The 26,871-nt window shown below is 42.5% G+C and overlaps 1 protein-coding gene across 1 annotated transcript in view; it reads right to left on the bottom strand.

Annotated features, from left to right (window-relative positions):
* PITRM1 (pitrilysin metallopeptidase 1) overlaps positions 1-26,871 on the bottom strand; it is a 37,690-nt gene that overhangs the window by 2,884 nt on the left and 7,935 nt on the right. The window contains exons 5-22 of the mRNA XM_084897437.1: positions 26,156-26,367; positions 24,740-24,900; positions 23,001-23,127; positions 21,574-21,662; positions 20,685-20,813; positions 19,952-20,065; positions 16,067-16,163; positions 14,628-14,762; positions 13,070-13,208; positions 7,164-7,280; positions 5,378-5,510; positions 4,064-4,184; positions 3,883-3,959; positions 3,478-3,643; positions 3,039-3,139; positions 1,664-1,784; positions 879-950; positions 203-315 (exon numbers count right to left, since the gene is read on the bottom strand). Of these exons, the coding sequence (XP_084753563.1) occupies positions 203-315; positions 879-950; positions 1,664-1,784; positions 3,039-3,139; positions 3,478-3,643; positions 3,883-3,959; positions 4,064-4,184; positions 5,378-5,510; positions 7,164-7,280; positions 13,070-13,208; positions 14,628-14,762; positions 16,067-16,163; positions 19,952-20,065; positions 20,685-20,813; positions 21,574-21,662; positions 23,001-23,127; positions 24,740-24,900; positions 26,156-26,367 (2,224 nt within the window). The remainder of the gene's footprint in view (positions 1-202; positions 316-878; positions 951-1,663; positions 1,785-3,038; positions 3,140-3,477; positions 3,644-3,882; positions 3,960-4,063; positions 4,185-5,377; positions 5,511-7,163; positions 7,281-13,069; positions 13,209-14,627; positions 14,763-16,066; positions 16,164-19,951; positions 20,066-20,684; positions 20,814-21,573; positions 21,663-23,000; positions 23,128-24,739; positions 24,901-26,155; positions 26,368-26,871) is intronic.

Here is a 26,871-nt window from a genome sequence, read left to right as displayed (position 1 = left end):
ATAGAAATACACATTCCTACAGGGCATGCCTATTTCCTTCGGATACGGAAATAAATCCACAGGAACGCTGAGCAATGTGACGCATTTCCTCTGGAGCCAGGGGCAGCTGCGTGCTTCATTCCACCCCTGACTCTCCTCTCCATGGCCGTGCCCCATCTTCCCCTCTGTGAAGTCCTTGTTTTCTTGCCCGCCTTGTTTGTACCTGGCATGATCAGGGTGCGTGTAGGGGGCAGTTCTGACACATTCGCCAACGTAGTTCACGGGGAACGGAAGCAGGAAGTGTGTCTTCATCTGGCAGGGCGTGAAAGTGGGCTCCTGTGGAGGGAAGGGAAGGCCTGGTCAGGCTGTGTCATGGGGAGTGGCCCACAGGTGCTTCCCGGTGCCACCTGGACTTCTGAATGTCCTACTTCCTGTGGGCATCACAGGCCATGGTCTCATCTGAGAGCAAGGCGCTGACAATCACAACACGCCACAAACCCGCAATGAAACAGCTCGTCCTACATCATTTCCGTCGGTCACTGACTGTGCGAGCTTTTCTTTCCTTTTCATCCATTTCTCTCCAGGAACACAGTGAGTTGCCCTTTCTGTGATGAGCCAAACCCAATGCCCAGATCACCAAGCTGAGTGCTCGGGCGGGAAAACACTGTCCAGTTGGTGGTTAATTAATACCGATTCGGCAGTAAAGTTACGATAGAGGCTTGGTGATGAGACCACGTGGAGGGACAAAGGTCTGCATGGGCATCAGGATGAGACACAGGACTCCCTGGTCCTGCATGCCGGCCATGAGGCACTGACTGGAAACCGGGAATGGGCCACCAGCCTACCTAGAGCCGAGCTGGGCCAGCTAGTTCTGGAATGACAGGGCTGTGTTCACTTACTGTGATCAGCTTTCTGATGATTTGGCATCCACTAACGTGTGTGCTTCCCCCACATCCGCCAGGCACAGCTTTCTGAAAATGTTTCCAGGAGAAATGAGAAAAATCCTAAACTCACTTCAAATAGCTAAGACGATACACTGCAGAAAATTCAGAGCTAATAACAAGTGTTAGGGCGCATTTGCTTTGGCGTTTTAAATGTTTTAACTACATAGATTTCTATGGATTTTCAGATGGTCTGGGAGCTGAGGCACCACACCTCTTCCAGGTGGGGCTCTGAGAAGGCGGGGGGCAGGTCCATTCAGGGATGAGGGACGCATGGCCATAACAAAGGGGAAAGCAGAAGTCCGTCCTCTGTAGAATGTGCACATTGTCAGCCCCGTGCGTGAGGAGTACTGCTTCTCTACTGACTCAGGTGAGGAGATTAGAGCACTCTGGAAGTTAATACATTGCCTAGCGCTTACTAGCCATGATTCCTACCCCTATCGTGCGTTGCTGAGTCAGGGGAAAGCCTCCTGGCTGCAGAGGAATGGGCCTCAGGGCACCATTTTTGGCTGTTCTTACAAGAACGGATCTCAGACTCCAGTGTCCTGCCTCATCAGGAGAGTGTGCCAAAGCGCTCCAGGGACAATAGGAGCACAGGGTCAAAGGCCAAATTAGAGGGTTTGAACTCACTTCTAACTGGGTCAGCACCGGGCTGCACCCAACCTGGTCTCATCAGCAATGGAGACGCCAGCACCTGCACACAGGACAGTCTGGGACCCGCCCTTCCCTGAAGGGGCTCTCACCTCCACCACGTGCGGCCGCACCGGCTTCCGCTCCTTCTTACTTCGTCCCGCACTCTTGAGGAAATCTCCCACTGCTTGTTCCGTCTGAGATAGCTGCTGTGGGGTCGCATTCACTGCACATCTGTTTAAAAAGTCATGCATGAACAGGAAACTCTTACTACAATCTAGTATAAATAACAATGAAAAAGAGATAATATATTGTTTTTGTATAAATTATGCTAAAAAAAATATTAAAAAGAAACAGTAGCCAAATATGAAAATATCTGTGTGATACTTTACCACAATGCTTTCAAGTAATCAGAAAGCCTGTCTTATCTTAGACTTACAGCTAACATAGTTGTCAAGATGAAAAGACAGCATTTCTGACTGTAAATATTGTTTCCCTGAACCTGCCAACACCTTCACACTTACACAGTCATGGATTGAAAGCTGCAATTTCTGTCTAGAAGAGAAGTCAAGTAAACTGGTCAATAAAGTAGGAAATTGTAAGTTGTGACCTATTCTCTCAAAAATATTTTTATATAACCCGTCCAAATTCTACAGAATCACAGATAATACTATGAGTTACATGAACTATACAGTAAATTGACAGTGTATTTTTCTTCTTTTGGCCCTGAATCCTAAATTTATTTCCGTTAAATTACACACCATTATAGTAATATTAACTATATTCCAGGTTCGATACTGACTGCAATGCATTCTTTTCTTTTTTGCCATAAATCTGCAAAGTATTGTTTCATGGAGGAGGAAACAGAATATCCAAGTGGTTAAGTTGCCTAAGACACTATGGGTACAAGTGTCAGTGCTGGCCCCAAACTGGCAGTCAGTCAAGGCCACTCCCCAATCTTAGGCTCCCCTCCTGCCACCCAGATGGTTGGGGAAAACCTGCTGGTGATTCCACTAAACTGACGGGGAAGGTACTGGGACTCTCCAAGTAGAACTACAACCTAACCTAAATCCATGTCACTGAGAATACATGCTAATCATTTTTACATCCTGCTCACGCTTCAGGCCAACTGTATGTGGATGGGTCTGCTGCTAGGTATTTTCCTAAACTATTGTGTAATAACTAATCTCACAAGAACTTTGCATTTTTACTCAGGTCTTGAGCAAGCTAACTGCACTGGGTCTCACTGATGGCTCAAACATGGGCTGTTTACTTTAGGGAGCAATATTTACTAAATATTTGTAGTAAATCCACTTCATAGTTCTAGGATGAAATTTTCCTATGTGAAATGATTTCTTAATTAGAACACTGAAGTCTAGAATCAATTCTATAACCTACACTTTCACTTGAAGAGCATCTCCACACTATACTCAATGAAAGTGGGTGCATCGTTACTATCTTTGCTCAGAACAAACCACAAACCCCTACCTCATATTGTTGCAGTTTAATAAATGCTTCTTGATGCGTGGGAGCTTTCTCAGGATGGGGCTGATGTCTGTCATTTCTGCGATTCTCTTCATCAACCTCACCTAAGCCAAAGGAACCAGCACATAGAGCAGACACCCCGAGCAGAGCAGGGAGCCCCTGGAGCACAGCAGGGACCAGACACTCCTCCCTAGTCTGGAAACCAGATGGACGCCCCGACAAGGGAACCATGGCTCTGTGACTGTGTGCCAGATGCACTTGCCTGCCTTGGGGAGGGGTGGGAATGGGAGGGGGGTGGGAAGAGAGAGGAGGGTAGTTCCCCATGAAATTTGGTTAGAGAGTTAGCTTTTCTGAGATGTAAGTAATTTAGTACCAGGTAATTTTATTAGCGCTGCAAAATCTGGCTAACCCAGAATAACCAATGGTCCGCTCAGCAAATCACCTGGTCCATCCCATTGAAGGTCTCCTGCAGGTCCCCCGCAGGGGTCAGGGTCTTGCTGGCTCTGATGGATGCATAGAGGTGCCCCGAGTCTGGGATCCCGTTGGACAGCTCTTGAGCAGTCATCTTAACCAACACTTTGAAGTGTTCTTCTTCCTCAAAGCATGGGCTATGGACAAGGAAGAGTATGCTAAGTTTCTGGAGCCCCTCCATCCCCATTCAATAGCATGGAGAATGTGTAAGTTTTCAGACGATGTACACATCCTCAGAAGTTTACTAGTCCGTAGGAATTACAAGTAGAATTAGGTTCTGAAATCCAGTCACCAGAGAGTAAAACCTCCCTTCGGCACCCTTCAGACCAGACCTGTGATATGGCCCCAGCATTAACATATCTGCAAGTCAAGGTACCTGTTAAATATCTCTCCCCACAGGTGCATCATGTCTGGTAGGTTTCTCTCGAGGCAGAAAGATGAAAAAAATATTCCCTAAATCAGGAAAGAAAATAAATTATTTAAAGGAAAAAAATAGACACCAGAGAAACCAACCTCCAAACACCTTGTGATGGAGGAGCAAATGTCACAAATGTCACCTGCTCATAGGTGTCCAGGTGGGAGTCATCAGGGAGCACGTAGGGAGACACGGTCATCCCACCCGTCTTCAGCTCTATCTGCTGAGCCAGCTGCCTGTAGTCGAGGACGCCGCAGCCCAGCCTGTGAACAGCAGGGAGTTCCCAAATCACCAACGCGAGCTCGGCCCGTCATCTTGAAGTAGGAGCTTGGCTCAAACCAAGAACCACACCTGTACAAACCTCTCACACCTCAAATGTACACGCAGGCTGAGTGGTCACGGGCCCTCTCCCCAGGAGAAACCGGGTCTCCCGTTAAGGGGGTCGCTCAGCACTGTCCAGTTCACCAGACACCCGGGCAGCCGCTGCCCAGCACTAATGTAAAATCCTAAGCTGCATTCCCAGTGTTAGGCTTTCAAATGCTTACTGTGTCTTCCCTACTCTGTTCTTCCTAAACATCCCACCCAGACTATCTGGTCAAATATTTGGTAGTGCTGGGGGTGAAATCTAAAACTAAGCCTTTTTGCATTTTTAAGAAAAGCTGAAGTCATCTCTACACTGATGTTGCTTTTGGTAGAAACATTCTAACTTCTGTTCCTAATGAGAGGAGTAATTTAAGCCAAGCGACACTGCGAGGTTTTTCTAAAATGATCACAGCCATAACGGACAGAGTGGGAGCCATATTGTTTAAAGGACAGGTAACTGTGCAGTCACTCTGCAGGTGGATGCTCCCAGTGCATTTAGCTCCTGTGCATACAGGACACAGGGCCCAGTGGTTTACTGCTGTGATTTCCCTTTGAAATCTCTATGTACCTGCATCGTAGGAAGGGAACCCAGCTCCCATCACCTTCCGCTCAGCCTGCCTGCCTTGGCTTCCGAGAGCCAGCAGAGGAACAGGGACACAGGACCGACAGACAGCAGCTCTGTGCCTGCCTGTGCTCTCAAATCTGCTCAGGCACCTGCTCACCCAGAACGACAGGACCACAAAACCAAGGACATCCCAGGCCCACGTGTCAGACTTAATTACTTACATTTTTCTGATGCAAAACCATCATTCTTTTAACAGTCTTAAAGAGCTTAGTTGCTGAGATAGATATTTTGAAAATATTGCTTTTACCCAAGGCTTACAAATATTGAATGTACTATATTTTATTAAGGAAATATGATTTTCATAAGAAAAATCTCAACAAATATTGTACCCTTTATACATTGTAACAATGCTATGGATTATGAAAAACAAAATGATTCACTAAGTAGACTGAATTCATCGAAACAAACACAGAGAATATCCACCAATAAAATACACAAGCGCGTGCTGAGGGTGCAAGAGTGTCTTACTTGGTGAGGACGCTGCAGAAGAGCGGCACGTAGGGCCGGAGCTCCTCGGGCAGGGTGTTGAGGCTGGAGAAGGCCCGGAAGTAGACCACGCCATTGGTGGGCTGGGCGCAGTATTGCACGGGGACATCTCCAGCTGGAGAAAGAGGCATTTAACGTCCTTATTTTTACCATTACACTTGTAATCATGCAGTCATTGTTTAACATTTTTAAAATGATAGTGCTTTTTAAGGGTGGAGGTTTAAAACTTATGTTAGCAAAGAAATACTACTCTTTTGCTGTAATTTAGACAAATTTCCCTATTGTACTTTTATATGGTAAAATTTAAACCATCTTTAATACTAAAGTGCTCCTTGCTTTTTGAAGAATCAGGAGAGAGAAACATCTTGTTTCGGGTCAACAAATGCCATTCAAGCTGGTCCCCACTGGCTTCTGCGTCTCACCTTCTTTACTCAGAGTGGACTGTCATTCCTGCAACACAGCCCCACCCTTCACCCAGCCCAGATACCTCTCATCCTAACAAGTCCCTCCCCAGGACCTGATGGCCCCACCGTGAAGCCCCAGCACCCCCAGTCCCAAGTCCCCCAGGGGGACGTTCTGTGTTCTATTTCTATATCCCTAGCACAGTGCCCTAAACCAGCAGAGGAACTAAGGTACTCACTGGTAACTGACCTGTCCCCACTAATCTACCTAATAAAAGAGAAACATGCTGATTGACCATACCTTTGAGAGGCCCACCAGCCAATCAGGAGTATGCAAATTAACCCAGCAAAGATGGCAGGTTCATTTGCATACACAGGCACTGAGCAGCCTGGGGTGGGGTGGGACCCTTGCATCATCATGATGGTGACGACATAGGCGTTCTGAACCACCCCAGCCGCTCTGGGCCTCTAGGCAGCATGGGAAGGCAGAAAGGCAGCTCCGGCCAGAGCGGAGGCAGTGTCGGCAGCCAGGGGAAGGAAGGCCCATTCTTGCACAAATTTTCGTGCATCGGGCCTCTAGTTCTGTTAATAATCACTTAATGACTTTCATTGATAAATACAAACTGTGGGAGATTAGATCAGCTCTAGAAGACAGAATCCCCTTTGCCTGTGTATGCACATGCACACAAAAAGTCAGACGTGGTAAACAGGACAGGGCCTGTTACAAACAAAGGGCCAGTGACAGATGCTTCACAGACGTCAACGTGACGCTCAACCATGCTCTACACTCCTACACTGGCAGAGACAAGTCAAAGTGCAAGGCTGCCATCAGAATTCCCTCAGGACAGAGCAATGAAATCTCATCTTGCCATGTGGAAGCTGACTATCCACTCCGACAGGGAAAGTTGTTCCAGAGAGGCCTCTGTGCTTCCAACCAGAGCCACTGACAGACCAGGGAGGATACTCCAGGATGAAACTCAAGATGCCAGCGGCCTGCAACTCCTGTTGGCTCCCCACACCTTGATACAAGGCGCTGTGTGGAGTTTCCCGTCCCTCCACACTAGGCTGTCCCCTTGCCTAGATGGCCGGCTGAGTGGAGGGAGTGATGGCAGGGGCTCAAAGGCTGCCTGAGCCCTTTAGGAGCTGCATCTAATGCAGCATCACTCACACTCTCCTGACTGCAGAGGCTGGGAACAGAGCCCCCTACCCCAACTGGGAGGCAAGGACAGGCCCCTCCTGGGTAGAGAAGTCTGTGGTCACTGAGTGGTAGCAGCACCAGGGAAGCATCGAGAGCAGGACCACAAAGTCATCGGGGTGCTCCCATGGTTCACATGGCCCGGGCACCATGCAGGCCACAGCTCACTGACCTGCCAGGGCCACCGACAGCTCAGTGAACGGAATTCTGGGCTCAATGTCTGACACTTTCAGCGCCGGCAGACACGAGGCATCCTGAGCCTTGCTTTGCTGAGTCTGTAATTCTAAGCCTAGGGAGAAAAAGGGGAGAAAATGTATGAACATTTAGGAGAATAATAACTGAAAGATCTTTTGTAATTCATCTCCTCTGTCACTAACTCACACCCACCCATGCCGAGTGCTGGGGTGTGAGCACTGCCAGTCCCAAGCGAACCAGACACAGAAGCATAAGCACAGCAGGTGACTCTTCCCTAATCCTCACTCTCAATGACCTAGAGCAGCGATTTTCAACCTTTTTCATCTCATGATGCACATAAACTAGTTACTAAAATTGTGCAGCATGCAAAAAACTATATTGTTTGCTCATCTGATTAAAAAATAGGTATAATTTCAATTCATTCACACTTTATTTGACAACCTCAGGGAAAAAAGGTCAGTGTCCCTGACTAAACAGACAGGTACTGCATGCGTGTGTTAAAAATTCTTGTGGGCATACGGGTTGAAAATAGCTGCTCTAAAGCAACAATTGTGCTGGTGGGGATGGGACTTTGCTCAGACAGATCCTGACTCCCAGGTTTTATGCTAGATCAACAGACTGAACTCATTTTTAGGGCTTTAAAACTACTGTCCCATCAAATTCACTGTCCCAACTATAAACATGCTTAAAGCACATGCTCTAGGCCTGCCTACCACTGGTCTGATTGGAGGGGAGACTTCCCTACAGTCTGCACAGACCACTGTCTGTCAGGAGAGGGAACCAAAGGGCTCTGTGATGACCAAGGACAGAGCAGAATAGTGCACGTGGGAACAGCCTGCACAATCTGTCAAACACACACTGCATCATGTCACAAGATAACTGATCCCCTGTTGTCGCTGAGCTGCCCTGATCTCCAGGTCCACTTCCCTGAAGGTCCCAGAGAGCCAGTGACCACAAAACTGGCTCCTGAGACAGAGGAGGGTTTCTGGACAGCTTGTTACAGGCTCTGCTGGGGTTGGGTCCCAGGTCCAAGCACAGGCTGACCCACCTCCCCTCGCAGGCCAGTCCCCAGCTCTTCCCACAGCACCATGGGGATGTGGCTCTATGTACCTTACACTCAAACCTCTTGGATATCCAAGGCCTTCCTCACTTGGTTTGTCACCCCACCTTAATCAACCAAGTCACCCAACCCCCTGACCCTCAGACATTCTCTATTTCTGTGCATTTGGTCTGGTAGTCTTTTGCCTCTTTGCCTGGCAGTCTTGGCAACAGTTCAAAGGCCCACCTCCCTTGTCCTCTGAAATATCTGCTCCTCCTTTCTGAATGCATAGAAACTGTTGGCATCGTCTCGTCTGCTCCCAGGTGAACTCCCTCCCAATGGCAGGGGCTACAGCCCTTCACAGTATTTAATATGTTACATTATAGACACCTCAAACTAGAAGGTTATTTAGAGTTTTAAGTCAGATAATTTCCCATTCCCATTTTCCCTTGGTGCTTATTTTTAGACTGTACTTTGTTCCTCATCCTGAAAGTTCATATGTAAGACTTACTGAGATGAAATAACCATTAAATGCATTAGCACTATCTTACTTAATGAACTCTGCAGTGATCTGTAAAATAAAAGCACACTTTTGTAATACAGGCACCCATTCACTCACAGACAGGTGTGGACTGGATAACTATTTCCTTAAAACAGCATACACCTCCATAGCCAGGAGAGGAATCTGATCACTCAGGAAGCGTATGTCCTGTTGCTTAGGCATGTATTACCTCGTGCACAAATGGCCTTAAGTAAAAATGGAAGATGTTTGTTTCCATATCTTGGCTATTATAAATAACTAGAGGCCCAGTGCATGAAATTCGTGCACTCCGGGGAGGTGGTGGTGGTGGTGTCCCTCAGCCCGGCCTGCACCCTCTCCAATCTGGGACCCCTCGAAGAATGTCCTACTGCTGGTTTACAGGGATTGAGCCTAAACCTGCAGTCGGACATCCCTCTTGCAATCCAGGACTGCTGGCTCCTAACTGCTCACCTGCCTGCCTGCTTGCCTGATCGCCCCTAACCACTCTGCCTGACGGCCTGCTCACCTCCAGCTGCCCACCCCTGCCAGCCTGATCGCCCGAACTATTCCCCATGCCAGTGTACTCGCTCCCAACTGCCCCTCTGATGGCCTGCTCATTTCAAACTGCCCCCCCTTCCCCCCACTGTCATGATCACCTCCAACTGACACCCACTGATGGGGTGAGGGACTAAGGGCTATTTTCAGGCTGGCCACATCCCCTTCAGGGCGGGAGTCCCGAATTGGGTGCCTGGCCAGCCTGGGTGAGGGGGCTGATGGCTATTTGCAGGCTGGCCAAGCCTCCCAGCAGGGACCCTCAACTCCATGGGGGTGTGGCCAGCCTGGGTGAAGGGGTGAGGGCTGTTTTCAGGCTGGCCATGTCCCCTAGCGATCCAGGCTCCCAGCCCTTCCTTTTTTTCTTTTCTTTCTTTTCTTCCAGTGCCTCCTTGAGCAAAGGCCAGCGTTGGCTGGAAGCAGGTATCTGGGATTTATTTATCTTCTACAATTGAAACTTTGTAGCCTTGAGAGGAGGCCAGGGCCAGCTGGAAGCAGGTATCTGGGATTTATTTATCTTTAATAATTGAAACTTTATAGCCTTGAGCAGAGGCCAGGGCAGGCGGGAAGCTTGGCTTCATTGCCAGGGCAACCCAAGTCTCTTGCTTGCTTCAGCTCTGTGGCTGCTGCAATCTTGGTTGGGCTAATTTGCATACTTGCTCCTGACTGGCTGTGGGTGTAGTAGAGTGATGATTAATTTGCATGTTTCTCTTTTATTAGTGTAGATGCTTTCAATATAAGGGTGCATATGTCTTTACAAATTAGTGCTTTCATTTTCTTTGGATAAATACCCAGAAAACGACTGCTGCATCACACGATTGATTTATTCTTAATCTTTTAAGGAACCTCCATACTATTTTCCATTGTGGCTTCACTGATTTAATTGCCATTTACGACAGCATGGACGTATTGAAGAGCAGTATGCAAAACGAAATAAGTCAGAGAAAAACAAAAACCATATGATTTTACTCATATGTGGAATATAAAACAAAGCAACAAACTCTCTCTCTCTCTCTCTCTCTCTCTCTTTCTCTCTCTCTCTCTCTCTCACACACACACACACACACACACACAAAAAAAAAAAAAAAAAAAAAAAAAAATCCCACAAAAAAACACTCATAGACACAGACAACAGAATAGTGATTACCAGGGAAAGGAGTGTGAGAAGAAGATGAAGTGGGTAAGGGGTCAAATACATTGTAATGAATGGAAACTAGACATTTGTTGGTGAGCACAAATACATAGAGTACAAAGATGTCAAATTATAATGGAGCATATCTGAAATTAATGTAATCTTATTTATAGCAAAAACAAAAAACAAAAAGTCCAATGAAAAATGGGTGGGAATTAAACTGAAAACCTTCTGTGCAGCCAAAAAAACCATTAACTAAATAAAAAAGCAACCTATGGAATGGGAGAAAATATTTGTAAATCATATATCTGTTAAGTTTTACATCTAAAATATAAAGAATTCATAAAATTCAATAGCAAAAAATGGGCAAAGAACTTGAATAGACATTTTTCAAAAAGAGTATGAACAGATGAGATGGCCAATAGAGAAATGAAAAGATGCTCCACATCTCTAATCATTAGGGAATTACAAATCAAAACCACAGTGAGATACCATATTATATCCATTAGGATGACTACTATTTAAAAAAAAAACACACAACCTAGAAAATAATCAGTGCTGATGAGGATATCTCGTGCCCCGTTCGTTGGTGGGATTGTAAATTAGTAGAGCTGCTATGGAAAATAGGATAGAGGTTCCTCAAAAATTAAAAACAGAACTATCATATGAGCCAGCAATTCCCTTCTGGGTATTCATTTGAAGAAAATAAAAACACTAATTCTAAAAGAGATATACACTCCTATGTTCATTGCAGCATTCTATGTGTCTATCCATGGACAAATAGATAAAGATGTGAGAAATATAGTCAATAATACTGTCATAACTGGTGGATACTAGATATATCACTTTGAAAGGTATGTAAATGTCTAACTACTCTGTTAGACTCCTGAAACTAATAGATTTAACTGTAATTGAAAAATAAATTTAAAAAATTTATTAGTGAAAATATGGTACATATACATAATTGGATATCATTCACCCATAAACAAGGAAAAAAGAAATCCTTTCACTTGTAACAACACAAATGAAATGAGGGCATTATTCTAAATGAATGAGTTAGAGAAAAACAAATACCATATGATCTCAGTTATATGTGGAATAAAAAATACAGAAACAAAGAAAACCAAGCTCATAGATACAGAAAACAAATTGGTGGTTGCCAAAGGTAGGGGTGGGAGGTGGAAAATAAGTGAAAGGGGTCAAAGGTACAAACTTCTGGTTATAAAATAAGTCAGGAGATGTAATGTATAACATGGTGACTAAAGTTAGTAACACTATATTGCATATTTGAAAGTTACTGAGTAAATCTTAAAAGTTCTCATCACAAGAAAAAAACCTATATGTATGATGGGCAAAGGTTAACTAGATTTACTGTGATCATAATAATACATACATATAGCAAATAATTTTGTTGCACAACCAAGATTAGTATGTCAAATAGACCGACCTCAATTAAAACAAAAACAAAAAAAAGGAAAGATGGAACTTGTCAACTGGCACTCACAAAAGTTTGTGTTTATTACTCAATTAGCATGTTAAATTTATGGAAAGGTCTAAAATAGCTGTATGTGTAAAGAATTCAGAGATAAAGAATAATAGGTTGCATGTTAACACTAATTTTGCCTTTACTAGATTAAATCACCTCAAACTTAGCTTGATCAAAATGGGGGGTGTATTTCTGTGAGTACTACATGTATAGTTTAATAAGACTTTATCAATACATAATTTACACATGTTGAAATTCACAATTTAAAAGATACAATTCAGTAAGTTTTGGCAAATGAACCTCCACATCATGATACGGAACATTTCCAGCACCCAGAAAGTGCCCTCTTGTCTCACTGCAGGCTATTTCCTGCCCCCACTCAGGTCTCACCTGCCTTCTGTCACTGTCCTTTTGCCATTTCTAGTTTCATATAAATGTAACTTGACCAGTAGGTATTCTTTGTGCCTGGATAATTAATTTCCCTTAACAAAGGCTTTTGAGATCCATCAATAATGAGTGTGTTCCTCTTAATGACCCAGGAGCACTGCATTTTATGGACAAAGCATGTTGGTGGAGATATGAGTTATTTCCAGTTTTGTGTGAACACACACTTCATATCTTCTAAGTAAACCAGAGTAGGACCACTGGGATTCCCAGTAATTATGTTGGGTGCTATACAAAATTCTACAACTTGTCTTCACTGCACATGCATCACACAGACTAGAATGTGACTTCACCATAGCTCACGCCTTCCCCAACGAGACGAGACCCACCTCCTCTGATCTCACTGCTCACACTGTCCACAGTACTGGGTGGCAGTTCACTACACACTACAACACAACACACAGGACGGGGCATGTTACAGCACCTGATAAACAGAAGTACTTACAAAATATGTGAATTGATACACCTTCTAAAGCTGACTCATTTCCACCACTCCTGCCTTTCCTGCCCAATGACAGGGGGTAGATTTGCTGAGAACAGCATTCACCCTATCAGGCCTGAACCCTTAGCACCCAATACAGAACTTCGCAGGTGCCCAACAAATACCTGTTGGTCAAAATAAGAATTGCTTGCAACTATATCCTGAGTAAGAAGTTTACTGGGTTGGGCAAAGGCTAAGGAACGACCAGGAACAAAATTGAGAGTCTGACCTTTGTCATAGATCTGCTGCTTGTCCTCCAGGGAAAGAGCGCTGACCTTTTGCTGCAGTTTTTCTGTTTCCATTTGTGCTTGTTTCTCGGAATACTTGTCATCTGGCTTCATTGATAACGTCAATTTATGCTGATTATTCTGCAACAACATCCACAGCAACAAAAGAGCCAAATGAAAACAAGATGTTACTAAAGCCGGACATGCTGAACTAGCCTCTCTGCCTGTATGCCACCTTCCATTTCAAATAGTGAGGACAGCACCACCCAAAGGTTGTCTTGGAGAAAGTGAGTGAGCCAGATAAAATTCTTGCAATCATACCAGCTTTGTAGAAACTACGTAATTCATATATGCTATTGATATTATTAGTATGATTATTGTTATGATCATATCAGTACTCAACATTTTCTTTACATCTGTTTATACTTTCTAATATAAATTTTTGACTTTAGTCTTCATTGAAGACAATATAAAAAACAATTTTTATCTAGTACTCATTATACTATTAATCTCAAAGGCTGAATCTTCATTCAATATATTATAAACTGGGGGGTGGGGGGGTCCTCAGCCCGGCCTGCCCCCTCTCACAATCTGGGAGCCCTCAGGTGTGGGAGGTGACCTGGTGATCAGGGGAAGGCGATGCCCCATCACACCTCTGCTGCTTCCACTGCCAGGAGCATAAGCCTCGGCCAGCTCTGGTTACCTGAGCATCGGTTGGCCCTGGGAAGCTGCCATCCAAGGCTTGCCTATAGCTCGGGCCAGCCCTAGGCATCTGGGCGCTGCCCTCTTTGCAATGGCACAAGGGTCAATTAGCATATTCCCTCTTTATTAGATAGGATTATGAAGACAAAATAGATGTCAACTTAATGTAAAAATGTTAGATGACTTAATGAGCTTTCCCTATTTATTTCAACAACTGAAAACACTAGCATACAAAATGCTCGTGTATGTAATACTACAGAGGTGGAAGAATTAACAAAAATTTTATGCAAAACAAATTATAATAAGTCAGAGAGATCTATGGTCAAATGACCAAATCATGCCCCATGACCAAAACAGTAGTACTGAGTACAGCAGTCAGCCTTCATAACAGACCCCACCATGGTCAGGTTTTCATTAGAAGTTCTACCATACTGACAGCTATCTACCAGGGAATTTACTACAAGTAGAAATGCCCAGAAATCTACAAAAACAGGAGCAAGCAACAAAAGAATCCTTTATAAAAATAACCAGATATTCACGCATGTAGGTGACTTGTTCTCAAATTCTGTATGGTCTATTAACAAAACATAACAAAAATATGTGCAGAGGTTTTGTTAATACATACACATACAAATACTCATACATAAAAAACTAACACATAGTCAAATCACATCTGAATCTGGAAAACCGAGTTTTTAAGTTAATATGAGCATTTAAATTTTTAATTAATAAGAAAGAAATCATGTCACTTACTTATTAACAGAAGTTGATTTATATAATATAGATTATATCCTCAATGTTCCTTTCATTATAAAATTCAACTTTAAAATTATGACTTAAATTCTCTAATTTTCTTACCTTAAAATATTGTCTCACTTTTTCTTGCAGAAACTTTGGATTGTCCTTTAGGCACTGCCTGAACTGAGCCACCTGACTCCCCAGCTTCAGGAGCTCCACAGGGTCCCCATCGTGGTTCCAGCAGGAAGCTATGTACTGGAGCAGAGGTTTAAATGCACAAAGCACATTACACAGTGACCTCCACATCAGCTCAGCAAACATCAAAGGCAGGCCATTTTATTAAAATCTGTTTCTATATTTAAGAAATACCACAGATGACTAATTATAATGAAAATTAAGCTATTCTTTAAAATGAGAAAAAAATTAATTTTAAACATTTTTGGCCCTAATAAAATAAAATAAAAAAAAAGCGCAGGTTTAAAATTACTTTTAGAAAATATAAATACCAACAGATCAACAATTATTATCAACTAATGGCCTGGTGCATGAATTCATGCATGTTGAAAGGAAATTGATTAGAATAAATATTTTAATATTGCTATTTGCCCTTTCTTTATAATAGAAAGTGTCAACCAAATTCATGATTGATAATGACAGATGGAAGCACACACATGCGATTGGCTTCAGTGCCAGGGAGAGTTTTATATGTATCATGCATGCATGAGTCAATTTAGCCTTTTATAGATATAGAATAAACTTTCTTAATTAGACCTGCTTTCTGATGTAGCTAAACTTTTTCCAGCCCAGTGAAGCTTCTCTTTCAGGTAATGGTCAGCAACACAGCAGTAAATATCAACACAAAGCAAGATCACACGGAGAACAAAGGGTAAAATATTTAACTGCAGCAGAGTTTGACTATATTCTGTGCAGTGAGAAAACCTGAAGTCATTTTCAAGGTCCACCATTTTTTACTTCTTTTCAGTCAGGTCAAGTTTCTAAGCTTTCTAAATCTCCATTACCCGGCTAAAGAAAATAGGATTCTACAGAGTCTCCCATCTATACACTCCTGGACTTCTGTGAGGATCAAATGAGACGAGGCACGGGAAAATGCTTCACAGACATTTGGTTACAGTGTAAAGTGTTTCCATCTGGCTATAAAGCAAGCCATGTTCTTGGGCTTAAGAAACTGCAAGGAGGCTAGTTGTTGCTAGGGAGAGAAGTCAGGTATTGCTACTTAATGTCATTATCCAGATGGAAGGAGGGACACTTAGCATATTAGCCTTTTATACAGATAAATTCCTTTAAAGTGGTCTGTGTAAATCTATTTTACATATAAATATATTGTAAAATACAAAAAAAAAAAAAAAAAAGCCAATTGAGGAACATAGTAAAAAGACAAACTAAATTAAAAGTAAAGTTATTATCAGATGTAAAATCGCATAACTTTCAAGGTTCATGGGAAAGTTGCTAGGAAATGCAATTATACAGTATTTTTAAGAACCACTAATTCCAAAAGTATGAGAAAAGGAAAAACAGGAAAAGACTGAGAAATTACACACAGAGGTCAGGGCGAGTCCAAAGCTGACAGACTGATGCTTCATTTGTATTTCAATTTTATGAAGTAAAGCTTCAATTCGATCATCTTCAAATCCTTTCCTAAAGAAATATTGAAAATGGAGATGTTAAAAAAAGAAATGTTTTGTAATACAAAGCTGCAATAATCAAAACAGAATGGTATTGATAGAAAAACAGACATACAGCCCAGTGGAATAGAATTGAGAGTCCAGAAACAGACCCACATACAAGGCAACTAATTTTTGACAAAGGAGCCAAAAACACACAAGACAAAGAAAAGCCTCTTCGATAAACTGTGTTTAGAAAGCCACATGCAAAAAAATAAAATCTAGACTGCTATCTGACACCATACACAAAAATGAACTCAAAATGGATTAAAGACCTAAATACAAGACATTAAACAATAAAATAGATAGCAGAGCTCTAGCTAGTTTGGCTCAGTGGATAGAATTGACCGAAGGGTCCCAGGTTCAATTCTAGTCAAGGGCATGTACCTCGGTTGCAGGCTCCCAGCCCTGGTCAGGGTATGCAGGAGGCAACCAATCGATGTCTCTCACTCATATTGGTGTTTCTCTTTGTCTCTACCTCTCCTTCCCTCTCCCTCTCTAATAATCAATAGAAAAAATATCATCAGGTGAGAATAACAATCCTATGTAATAAAAGAGTAATATGCAAATTAACCATCACTCCGCGACAAAAATGGCTTCGCCCATAGCTGCAAGATGGCGGCGACCAGTCCTTTTTGCCCTGCCGAAGTCCCCAAGTCCGCCCAGCGGCGACAGTTAGGGTGTCTAGCTGGGAGGCACCTGTCCCCCCCACAATGACCCCTGCCCAGTGGTGACAGCCTGGGGTGTCCGGCTGGGAGGTGCCAGTACCCAGTGTGATCCTGGTCAGTGGCTGCAGCTTGGGCTGGGGTCTCAGGCTGACAGGGCTGCGCACCCCCACCACGCGATCTTTGGGTCAGTGGCAGCAGCCAGGGCTGGGCTCTCAGCCTGGCCAGGGAGTGATCCACTTCTAGTGGTGGCAGCCTGGGGATTCAACCATTGAGACACACTAGCCAGGCAGATATGGAAGAATTTTAAATGTCTTTTTAAAACATATATTTTATTGATTTTTTACAGAGAGGAAGGGAAAGGGATAGAGAGCTAGAAACATCTATGAGAAAGAAACATTGATCAGCTGCCTCTTGCACTCTCCCCACTGGGTATGTGCCCCCAACCAAGGTACATGCCCTTGACGGGAATGGAACCTGGGACCTTTGAGTCTGCAAGCCAATGCTCCATCCACTGAGCCAAACCATTTAAGACTGTCTAATATGCTAAAGAAAAAAACCCTATCTAATAAAGAGGGAATATGCAAAGGAGGGCATTTGGGGGTGACCGGGGTTCAGGGTAGGGCAGCTGGGGACTATCGGGCTGGCAGGGGAATAATGAGGTGCCGATCAGGCTGGCAAGGGAGTAGTTAGGGACAATCAGGAAGGTAGGCAGGCGAGTAGTTGGGAGCCAATAGTCCTAGATTGTGAAAAAGATGTCCAACTGCCAGTCGGACATCCCTCAAGAAGCTCCAGATTGGAGAGGGTGCAGGTTGGGCTGAGGGACACCCCCGTTCCCGTGCACGAATTTTGTGCACCGGCCTCTAGTAAATAAATAAATAAACAAACAAATAAATAAGTAAATCACATAGCAGAAAACATAGGTACTAAGCATATAGACCCTGGTCTCAGAGAGGACTTTATGAACTTGACCCCAAGGCAAGGTAAGTAAAAATAAAAACAAATGAATGGGTTGTATCAAACTAAAAAGCTTCTGTACAGTAAGAAACCATTAACAGTTCAAAAGTCAATACAACTAAAATGGGCAGAGGGACCTGATCAAAGGGTAAAATATTTAACTTTCCCTAGAAGACATACAGATTTGCCAGTGTGGCTCAGTGGTTGAGCATTAACCTATGAACCAGGAAGTCATGGTTCAATTCCCAGTCCAGGGCACATGCCCAGATTATGGGCTCAATCCTCCAGAGGAGGCATGCAGGAGGTAACTGATCAATGATTCTCTCTCATCACTGATGTTTCTATTTCTTTCTCCCTCTCCCTTCCTCTCTGAAATAAAAAATATTAAAAAAATAATATTAAGTCAGAAGGAAAAGGAGAAGAACCATATGAGTTTACTCAAATGTGGGACATAAAATAAAAAGCAACAAAGGAACAAATAAATTTATAGATACAGAAAGCAGTATTGTGGTTACCAGAGGGAAGGTGGGTGGGGGAGGATGAAAAGGATAAAGGGGGTCAAATACATGGTGATGGGAGGACACCACCAAGAAAGCAAAAAGACAAGCCATATAATGGGAGGAAATATTTGCAAACCAGGTTATCTGATAAGAACCTTGAATACAGAATATTTAAATAATTTTCACAATCATAGAATTAAAAAACATATAACCAAATTAAAAACTGGATCAAGAATTTAAATACACATTATTTCTAAGAAGACACAGAGTGGCCAGTAAGCAAATGAAAAGATGCTCAACATCACTAATAATTAGGGAAATGCAAATCAAGAAAACTTCAGCCCTTGCCAGTTTACTCAGCGGTTAGAGCATTGGTCCATGGACTGAAGGGTCATGGGTTTGATTCTGGCCAAGGGCACGTACCTCGATTGGAGGCTTGATCCCTGGCCCTGGTCCAGGCACATGTGGGAGGTAACCAATTGATGTGTCTCTCTCACATCAATGTTTTTCTCTCTGTCTCTCCCCCTCCATTCCACTCTCTCTAAAAATCAATGGGAAAAAATAATCTCAGTTGAGGAATAACAAACAAAAAGAGACTATTTCAAATTCACCAGGATGGATATAATAATCAGAAACCAGAAAATTAGTAGAAGGTCTGTGAGAATTTGTCCTAAACATTAGACAATTTGGAGCTCTCATAAATTTTGGGTAGGGTCTAACTTGGTGCAAAGACTTTGCAAAATAATTTGTTTAAAAATTCTCCAAAAAATTAAATATAGAGGTACCACTTGACCCAGAAATTCCACTCTGAGTTATCTAGTCAAGAGAAAAGAGAACATGTCTCCACAAAACATCTTATACATAAATGTTCATAGCAGCATTATTCATCCAAGCCTCCAAAAATAATGGAAACAACCCAAATGTCTATGAAGTGATGAATGGATACACAATGTGGTATATTATACATGGAATATTATCCTATATAACAATCCTATAAAAAGGTAATATGCAAATTGACCATCACTGGAACACACAAGATAGCTGCCCCCATGTGGTCAAAGATGGATGCCTCCATGTGGTTACAAGATGGCCACCACAAGATAGCCAGCAAGGGAGGGAAATTGGGAGGGACCAGGCCTGAAAGGGAGGGCAGTTGGGGGAGACCAGGCCTGCAGGGGAGGGCAGTTAGGGGCAATCAGGTCGGCAGGGGAGCAATTAGGCGTCAATCAGACTGTCAGGGGAGTGGTTAGGGGTGATCAGGTTGGCAGACAGAAGCAATTAGGGGCAATCAGGTAGGCAGGCAGGAAGGTAGGTGAGCCGTTGGGAGCCAGCAGTCCTGGATTGTGGGACTGGGCATAAATGGGCAGTCAGACATCCCTCGAGGGGTCCCAGATTGGAGAGGGTGCAGGCTGGGCTGAGGGACACACAACCATGCACAAATTTCATGCACCAGGTCTCTAGTTTAGTAATAAAAATGACTAAAATACTAAAGCAAATGTTTTTGCAACAAGAGTGCAGAGATACTATTTAAGCAACTAAATGTGAGGTTTTGTAGAAATGGCCCAATAAAGAAGGCTGGCCCTTGCCATAAAGTATTTAGGAACCCAGAAGGCTAGTGAATTGGTACATGTCATACATACATGATGACATCGTCGATGGTCCTGTCGATGATGTCTCGGACCATCTGAATGTCCTTCTCGGCAATCCCCTGCAGGCCCACACTGAAGTATGCCTCCCGTGTGTAGCCATTGTATCTAGAATGGAAATGTTATCACATATTACAGTCCTTAGGCTTCCATCACTCACTTACTATGTGCTTCTTCATTTCAAGATCAAATACACTGCAGAACAGAGCTAAGAACATTCAACTCCCAAGTCCTCCAGGACAAAGCAATGAAAGCTGTTTCCTCACATACCTGCTTCTCAGACATAATTGGTCACAGTGACACCACATCTTCTTAACATTTCTAAACATCACAACTTAAACTTTAGAGTTACGGCAAAATAAAATAAAAACAGCAAACTGCTCAGTTTTATAAAATTTTAAGATTTCAAACAATATTTAATAAACTGACTTTTAAAATAGGTATCAGTATGCCATTCTGAGATCTTTAAAAACTTGTCTTTTTCCAGATATCCTCTGTAGGGGACATAAGTTAACTTGTACCGGAACCGTACTCTAGTGCAGTTCTGTGCTGCGGCAGGAGGGACCATCTTGTGATTGTGGGTTGTGCATTCTACCTCCCTGGCCCCACTCACTACATGGCAGTAACCCTCCCTCCCCAGTTTAACAAATAAAAATGTGTCATATTGTCAAATGTCAAAACTGCCCCCAATATCAAACTACTGATCTCATCTGAAGATGAAACTTACCCGACATCAGGAGAAAAGTCTGTGCCGAGTCCAGATTCAATTAAGGCTTTGTAGAAGGGGGAGTTGGGCCCGCCGATCAAGAGTGAAGACAGAAGGTTTAATGTGAAGGCTTCAAATGTGTCAGTGATTCTTCATTTTAAAGGAGATGGGGGGAGGGGGTTGAAGAAAAAAGAGAAAACCATTGTTCCTTATAAATGTTTTCAAAATCATTATAATCAGTACTACATCAATACTTTTTTTCCAAAGAAGTTGAGGTTCTAGTAGAATTTTATGCATTTCAACCTTTATTTTAATAGTTATATCATCTAAAGAGAGTCATTTTTTTGATTTGGAAAGCTCTTACAAACTAGGACTTTATTGGGAGTCTAAAATCATAGAGTCAGTTAGCTACATACTGAATGCTACCTCAGAATTGTGTGCAAGTACTCTGACATAGTACGACTTCAATTCAAACTGCACTGTCCCACTGCATGGCAGACAAGACACACTGCGAAGATGGGCAACTCTGTCAGCCTTGAAGCTTCTGAGGGCAGACAACCCTGATGGGTGGAGCGAGGCAGGATTCCTTGCTGCCCACACACTTCAGCAGCGTTCACAGTGCTCTTCTCAGACTCAGCCACCTGTGACCCCAATGGTAACGACTTCTGTTCTGAGCCTGTGTTTTTCTCTAGAATTGAGCTTTAAAATGCAGTAAGGAGGTAAGTTACTTTCCTTCAGAATAGCTCCTCAGCAATTTTCTCTCAAACTATGCCAGATATTGTCAAAAACCCCACTGGCATCCAAGACCTGCTGTAACTCTGAACCCCAACCGCCCAACCATTCATCCCTGACTGGAGAATTAAATCTGACCCTGCTCACATGAGTCTCCTACTTCCACATGGATACTTACTCTGGTAAGAGGAAGGTGACACTGACGGTAGTTTGTTTAGAGGAATTTGCAGCCATTGAGTCTGGGGCACAGGTGATCTGAAATTCTCTCTGTAAAACCATGAAGTAGGCACAGCATGTGAATGAATGGGTTTAAACTAATATAGATTACCTAGATAAATAAAATGGTCCAAGAGATGCTTTTCATTAGCTTAACTTTGTTTTAAAACAAATACAGTAACTTATATGCATGCATATTAGCATAACCAATGGACACAGACACTGGGGTGGTAGGGGCTTGCCCTCAAAGGTGGGAATGGCTGGGGGGGGAGGGGGGTTGTCAATTGGGAAAAAAGGAGGGAAACTTTCGACAATAAAAAAAAAATAGCAAACACTCAATTTTGCAGACCTCAACTTAATGGACTTCAGATTTAATCCACAAAATAACAGGTCTGTATGTCATATGTGAAAATTAACACCCAGTTGATTTGATTTTATTTATTTTCTTTTAAATATATTTTATTGATTTTTTTTCAGAGAGGAAGAGAGAGGGATAGAGAGTTAGAAACATCGATGAGAGAATCATCGATCAGCTGCCTCTTGCACACCCTCTACTGGGGATGTACCTGCAACCAAGGCACATGTCCTTGACTGGAATCGAACCCGGGACCCTTCAGTCCGCAGGTCGACGCTATATCCACTGAGCCAAACCGGTTTCGACAACACCCAGTTGATTTTACAATGCTTTAAAGCAAGATCTGCTTATAGGTAATTAAATTAACAGGTTATTTTTTTGTTATTAATTCACTATTATTTTTAACAAATTTTAGCGAATAGGCCATATGTTGGAAAAAACACTGTGGTAAATATTTCCCTGACATAAATAAATATTACATGTCTCCAACTATAATCTACATATTTAAATTCAAGAGCCACTGGATTAGCACGTGATCACACTGCTTCATGCTTGTGGTGGGTCTATCTGCAGGAGTTTTAATTCATGTGGCAGATGTTCTGATGTGCACTATGTCAGCCACAACCATTTACTTGAGATGACAAGTGAATGCATTTACTAGTATTCAGTATAAATTTAAAAATACAGTAATACATAGAGAAAACTTTTCTATGCAATTAAACTTTTCATACATACTTAATTTTAATTATACAAATGTGTCCACATAAGTAAAAACAGGTAAACTAATTAATTTGCCAATTTTTTAAGGTATGCATTTGGAAAACATAGTACCTTATATAACCGTCTTTCAACTTTAATGGTCACCCCCTCACCTGAATTAGCCTGTTAAAACGAGGCTTTACTATAACCATCTTTAGGCTTGAGATGAGCTCACAACCACATTTTAAATCCCATTACCAATACACAGTTGGAGTCTTTGACTCCATATACTAACAGGCTGGTAAAACAGTGATTATCCTCTGGGCGGCACTCACCGGCTTATCCCAAGGCTTCTGAGCTGGCACTGTGGTGCGTGGCTCAATTTTCTGAAATTTACTCAGAGCCTCTTCATGAATTTGTTCCAGGTGCTGTTCTAGCGGAAAATTACCGTAAGTGAAGAACCTAAAAATTTGAGAGAATGTATTTAGTCTATTTTAGTTTAAAAGATTAGAAATTAGCACAGATGGTCTTTCATATGAAGCAGAAGGTGTGTGTGTATATATATATATATATATATATATATATATATATATATATATATACTGATAACAAGTGGCTTTAAAGTGGAAATAAACTTTATGGAGAAACACTTTTTTTTCTTCACACTTAGTTTAACTATAAACACCAAACAGATGCCTTTGCTCTTTTTATAAATAGGTGGTGCAAACAAAAGTTGTATAGGAAGAATTAAATGTAAATTTGGCAATAACTGCTCTTCATTTTAAATCTAGTATAAAGGTGATACAAAAACCCAGTAAGTTTTATGTTAAACTACTTTGTGATGTTGACTACAATAACACAATAATCCATATAAGATTGATAAAGAATTTCACAAAGTTCAATTTTAGGCTACAAATTTCTGATTACACGTTTTGAAAACAACACATTAATTCAGCCAGGGGAAAAGGGTTATAATCATAGTTGATCTCCTTCTTTAATATAATTCATGTAGAATAATTACTTAGAAAGCTTTGCTAACCCTACTGAAGAAATTGCTCCAGGCAACAATTGTCAATGAATAAGAGAACAGCACAGGTTGATGAGGAACTCAGTGTTCGCAAGGTGCTGGTTACCACCCCAGCCTACGCATTGGTCTGGCAGGAAACAGCTTTACAGTGGGGATCGCTATCACCATGAAGATCCACAAACCAGCTGCAGCTTCTCCCTGTGGTAAGCAGGTCCGAAACATCTGGATGCAGCAGGGATGCAGGCATCAACTACGAAGGTAACCGAGTCTTTGAAGCCAAGTCCCCTTTGCAAAACATGTCCACCAATGCCTCAAAAAGGCAATCAGACACCCAAAAGGTTTTTAGAAAACCCCACCGCCATAAGTTTTGAGAAAATCCTGAGGCAGCCTGTCTACTTTCTTCAGTCTCAATGAAAACTGAGGGGACACCATTCTACACAAAAGGGTACTAAAAAGACATACTGATGATGAAAGGCAATTTGTGGGCCTCCCTTACATCACAAATTTGGGGGACAACTGGAAAGTCTGAGTTTGTGGTAGGTGACTTTGAGCAAGTCTTGTATTTTTTTTAAATGTGAAAATGGTATTATCTCATGTCAGAAACTATCTTTATACTTTAGGCTCACAAATCCACGTATTGGGAGTAAACCCTCCTGTTTGTAATTCCCTTTATTAGTGTTTTATTTTTAATGATCTCTGAAATAAGCAATTCATCAAAAAGTAAATATCCAAGGTTTAATACCTGCCGCCGCAATTCCTGGGGCGCTGTTGGGACTGAGACATGAAGCCAAGGGCACCTGTCACTCTGCCCTACGAGGAAGGTGGCCCCGGTGGCTGGGCTACAAGAGTGTCACTGCAGACCTTTAGACTGAGTGTCCAAATAAATTAAAAAAGCAATTTATGAAGTGAAGAATCTTGTCTCAATTTACTTGGCTTTTAAGCAAACATTTCCCTGATAAATGTGAGAGAAGCTTATCACTGTGAAAGAAAATGCAAATCAGTCAAATCCTAATCAAGCCACCTCCAACGTTCAAAGCAAAACGTCACCTGGCATTGCTGGGGTGATAATGCCTCGCATGGAACTGTTTAAGCTGCTCCCACGTGAGGTCTGGGATGCACAATGGGTCACCACCAGAGATCACCGCATACGTGTGGTCAGGAAGGAGGCGGTTCTGAAGGTGCTGTGAGAATATCCTCTCGTTATCTGTCTTCAAATTAAAAAAATACACATATATATAGCATAATACACACATTGTTACAACACAGCAAGTTAATCACATCCTGGGAGCATATACCTATAACACCTCAAGAGTAAAACCGTTCCAATCCCAATGATAAACAAGTGTTTAACAAAGCACCCAGTTCACTCCTGATCTGCGCGCGGGACCCAGGGCCTGCTCTCCTGGGTGAGGAGCCACACAGGTGGGGGCTGTGGGAAAGATGTCCTGTATTCCCTCTGCCCACAATCTGTATGGGCACTCCCATGGACATCCAGAGGGAAAGCAGTTATCCTATCTTGAGTTTTAACATGTTTGAAAGAAATGATGTCCAAACCGAGAACTGAAGGTAAGAAACAGCCACCAGCCAGCAAGGGGAAGGGAGCAGCACAGATCACATAAGCTATACTACAGGTCAGGGCAGGTCTCCAAAGTCAGGGGCTAGGGCAGGGCCCAGGACAGAGGGTCTCAAACTGTCTGGCCTCAGACTCTTCATTCTCCCAAACATTAATGAGGTCCCCAAAGAGCTTCTGATGATTTGTTTGTACATAACTTTTCTATATTAGAAATTAAAGGTGTGTGTATATAATATCATGTAGAGGTGTGTGTATATAATTTTTATTAAAGGTGTGTGTATATAATCTATATTAGAAATTAAAGGTGTGTATATATAATATAATGTAGAGGTGTGTGTATATAATTTTTCTATATTAGAAATTAAAACTAAAACTGTAAAACTAATCATTAACTTAACACACTAATACATGGTAACCAATATTTAAAAAAAATACTTTTCATACAAAACAAAGTTATTAAGTAAAATGACTCTGTTTTACATGTTTTACAAATCTCTAAAGTCTGGCTTCATGGAAGGGAGCTGGCGTCTCTACCTGCTTCTGTGCTGGCATCACACACCATGCACCATAGTCTTGGGGAAACTCCTGCATGCTCGGCAGGAATAAAGTAGAAATGATGTCTTACTTCAGTCATGAAAACATTGTTTTCTCACAGACATCCTGCAGATCACATATGGGATCCCCAGACCATAGAACTGCTCATCTGGAAGAGCGAGTTCTAGGGTGACCGGGAGCCTGGCCCTTCATTGTCCCCAAGCTAATAAACCTCACGTGATGAGAATATTAAATGACATAACAGATGTCAATTATTTTCCAAACCTACTTATATTTCAATATTTTACAGAGTACGATGCTTTTATTAATACAATATAGAAAGGAAAAAAACTCACAAACGCTCCCTTCATCTCATTGAAGACAACCCCCTTGAAGACCAAGGCTGTCTTGGGGTCACTCGGATTCTCATGTTCCAGTCGCCATCCCTCCTGCCAGAAATCGAGTTCTCGCAAGCAGGGAAAAAAGGCCGCATCCAAATACACGGACAGGAGATTCCGGAAATCCTTGGGGTTTTGTGTGGAAAACGGGTATAGAGTATAGTCACTAGCTGAATGAAAACAAAAGGGAAGGTTTTAAAACATCAGGAACTATGGTCCAGCACCGGTTACCTCACAGACCTGGCAAGGCAGCCCATGAACATGCTCTTTAACTGCACTTGTAATAGCACTTCTATGCTCACCTCCAGCCTGTTGACTCTCCTATTTCTCCTAAATAAAACTCAAATACCACAGCCATCAACATAACATAATGCTACAAATGCCAAAGTTCATAGCAATATTCTCCAAAGAAAACAGTTTTGACCTTTTCCAGAAAAACCTCACATGCCTTTTTCCTAAACTCTAGTTTTGTTTTGCTTTTTAAAAAATCCTCACAGAAGGAGAAATTTTTAAAAATTGATTTCACTGAGAGAGAAAGAGAGAGAGAGAGAAAGAGAGAGAAACATCGATATAAGAGAGAAACATCAATCTATTGCCTCCCGTACTTGCACCAAACAGGGATTGAACCCGCAATCTACGTATGTGCCCTGACTGGGAATTGAACCTGCTACCTC

The sequence above is a fragment of the Pipistrellus hanaki genome (genome assembly GCF_964339955.1).
Source record: "Pipistrellus hanaki genome assembly, chromosome: 1".
In the NCBI taxonomy this organism is placed as follows: Eukaryota; Metazoa; Chordata; class Mammalia; order Chiroptera; family Vespertilionidae; genus Pipistrellus; species Pipistrellus hanaki.
The sequence above is the reverse complement of the archived record's forward strand: the minus strand, read 5'-3'. Positions and strand labels throughout refer to the sequence as shown.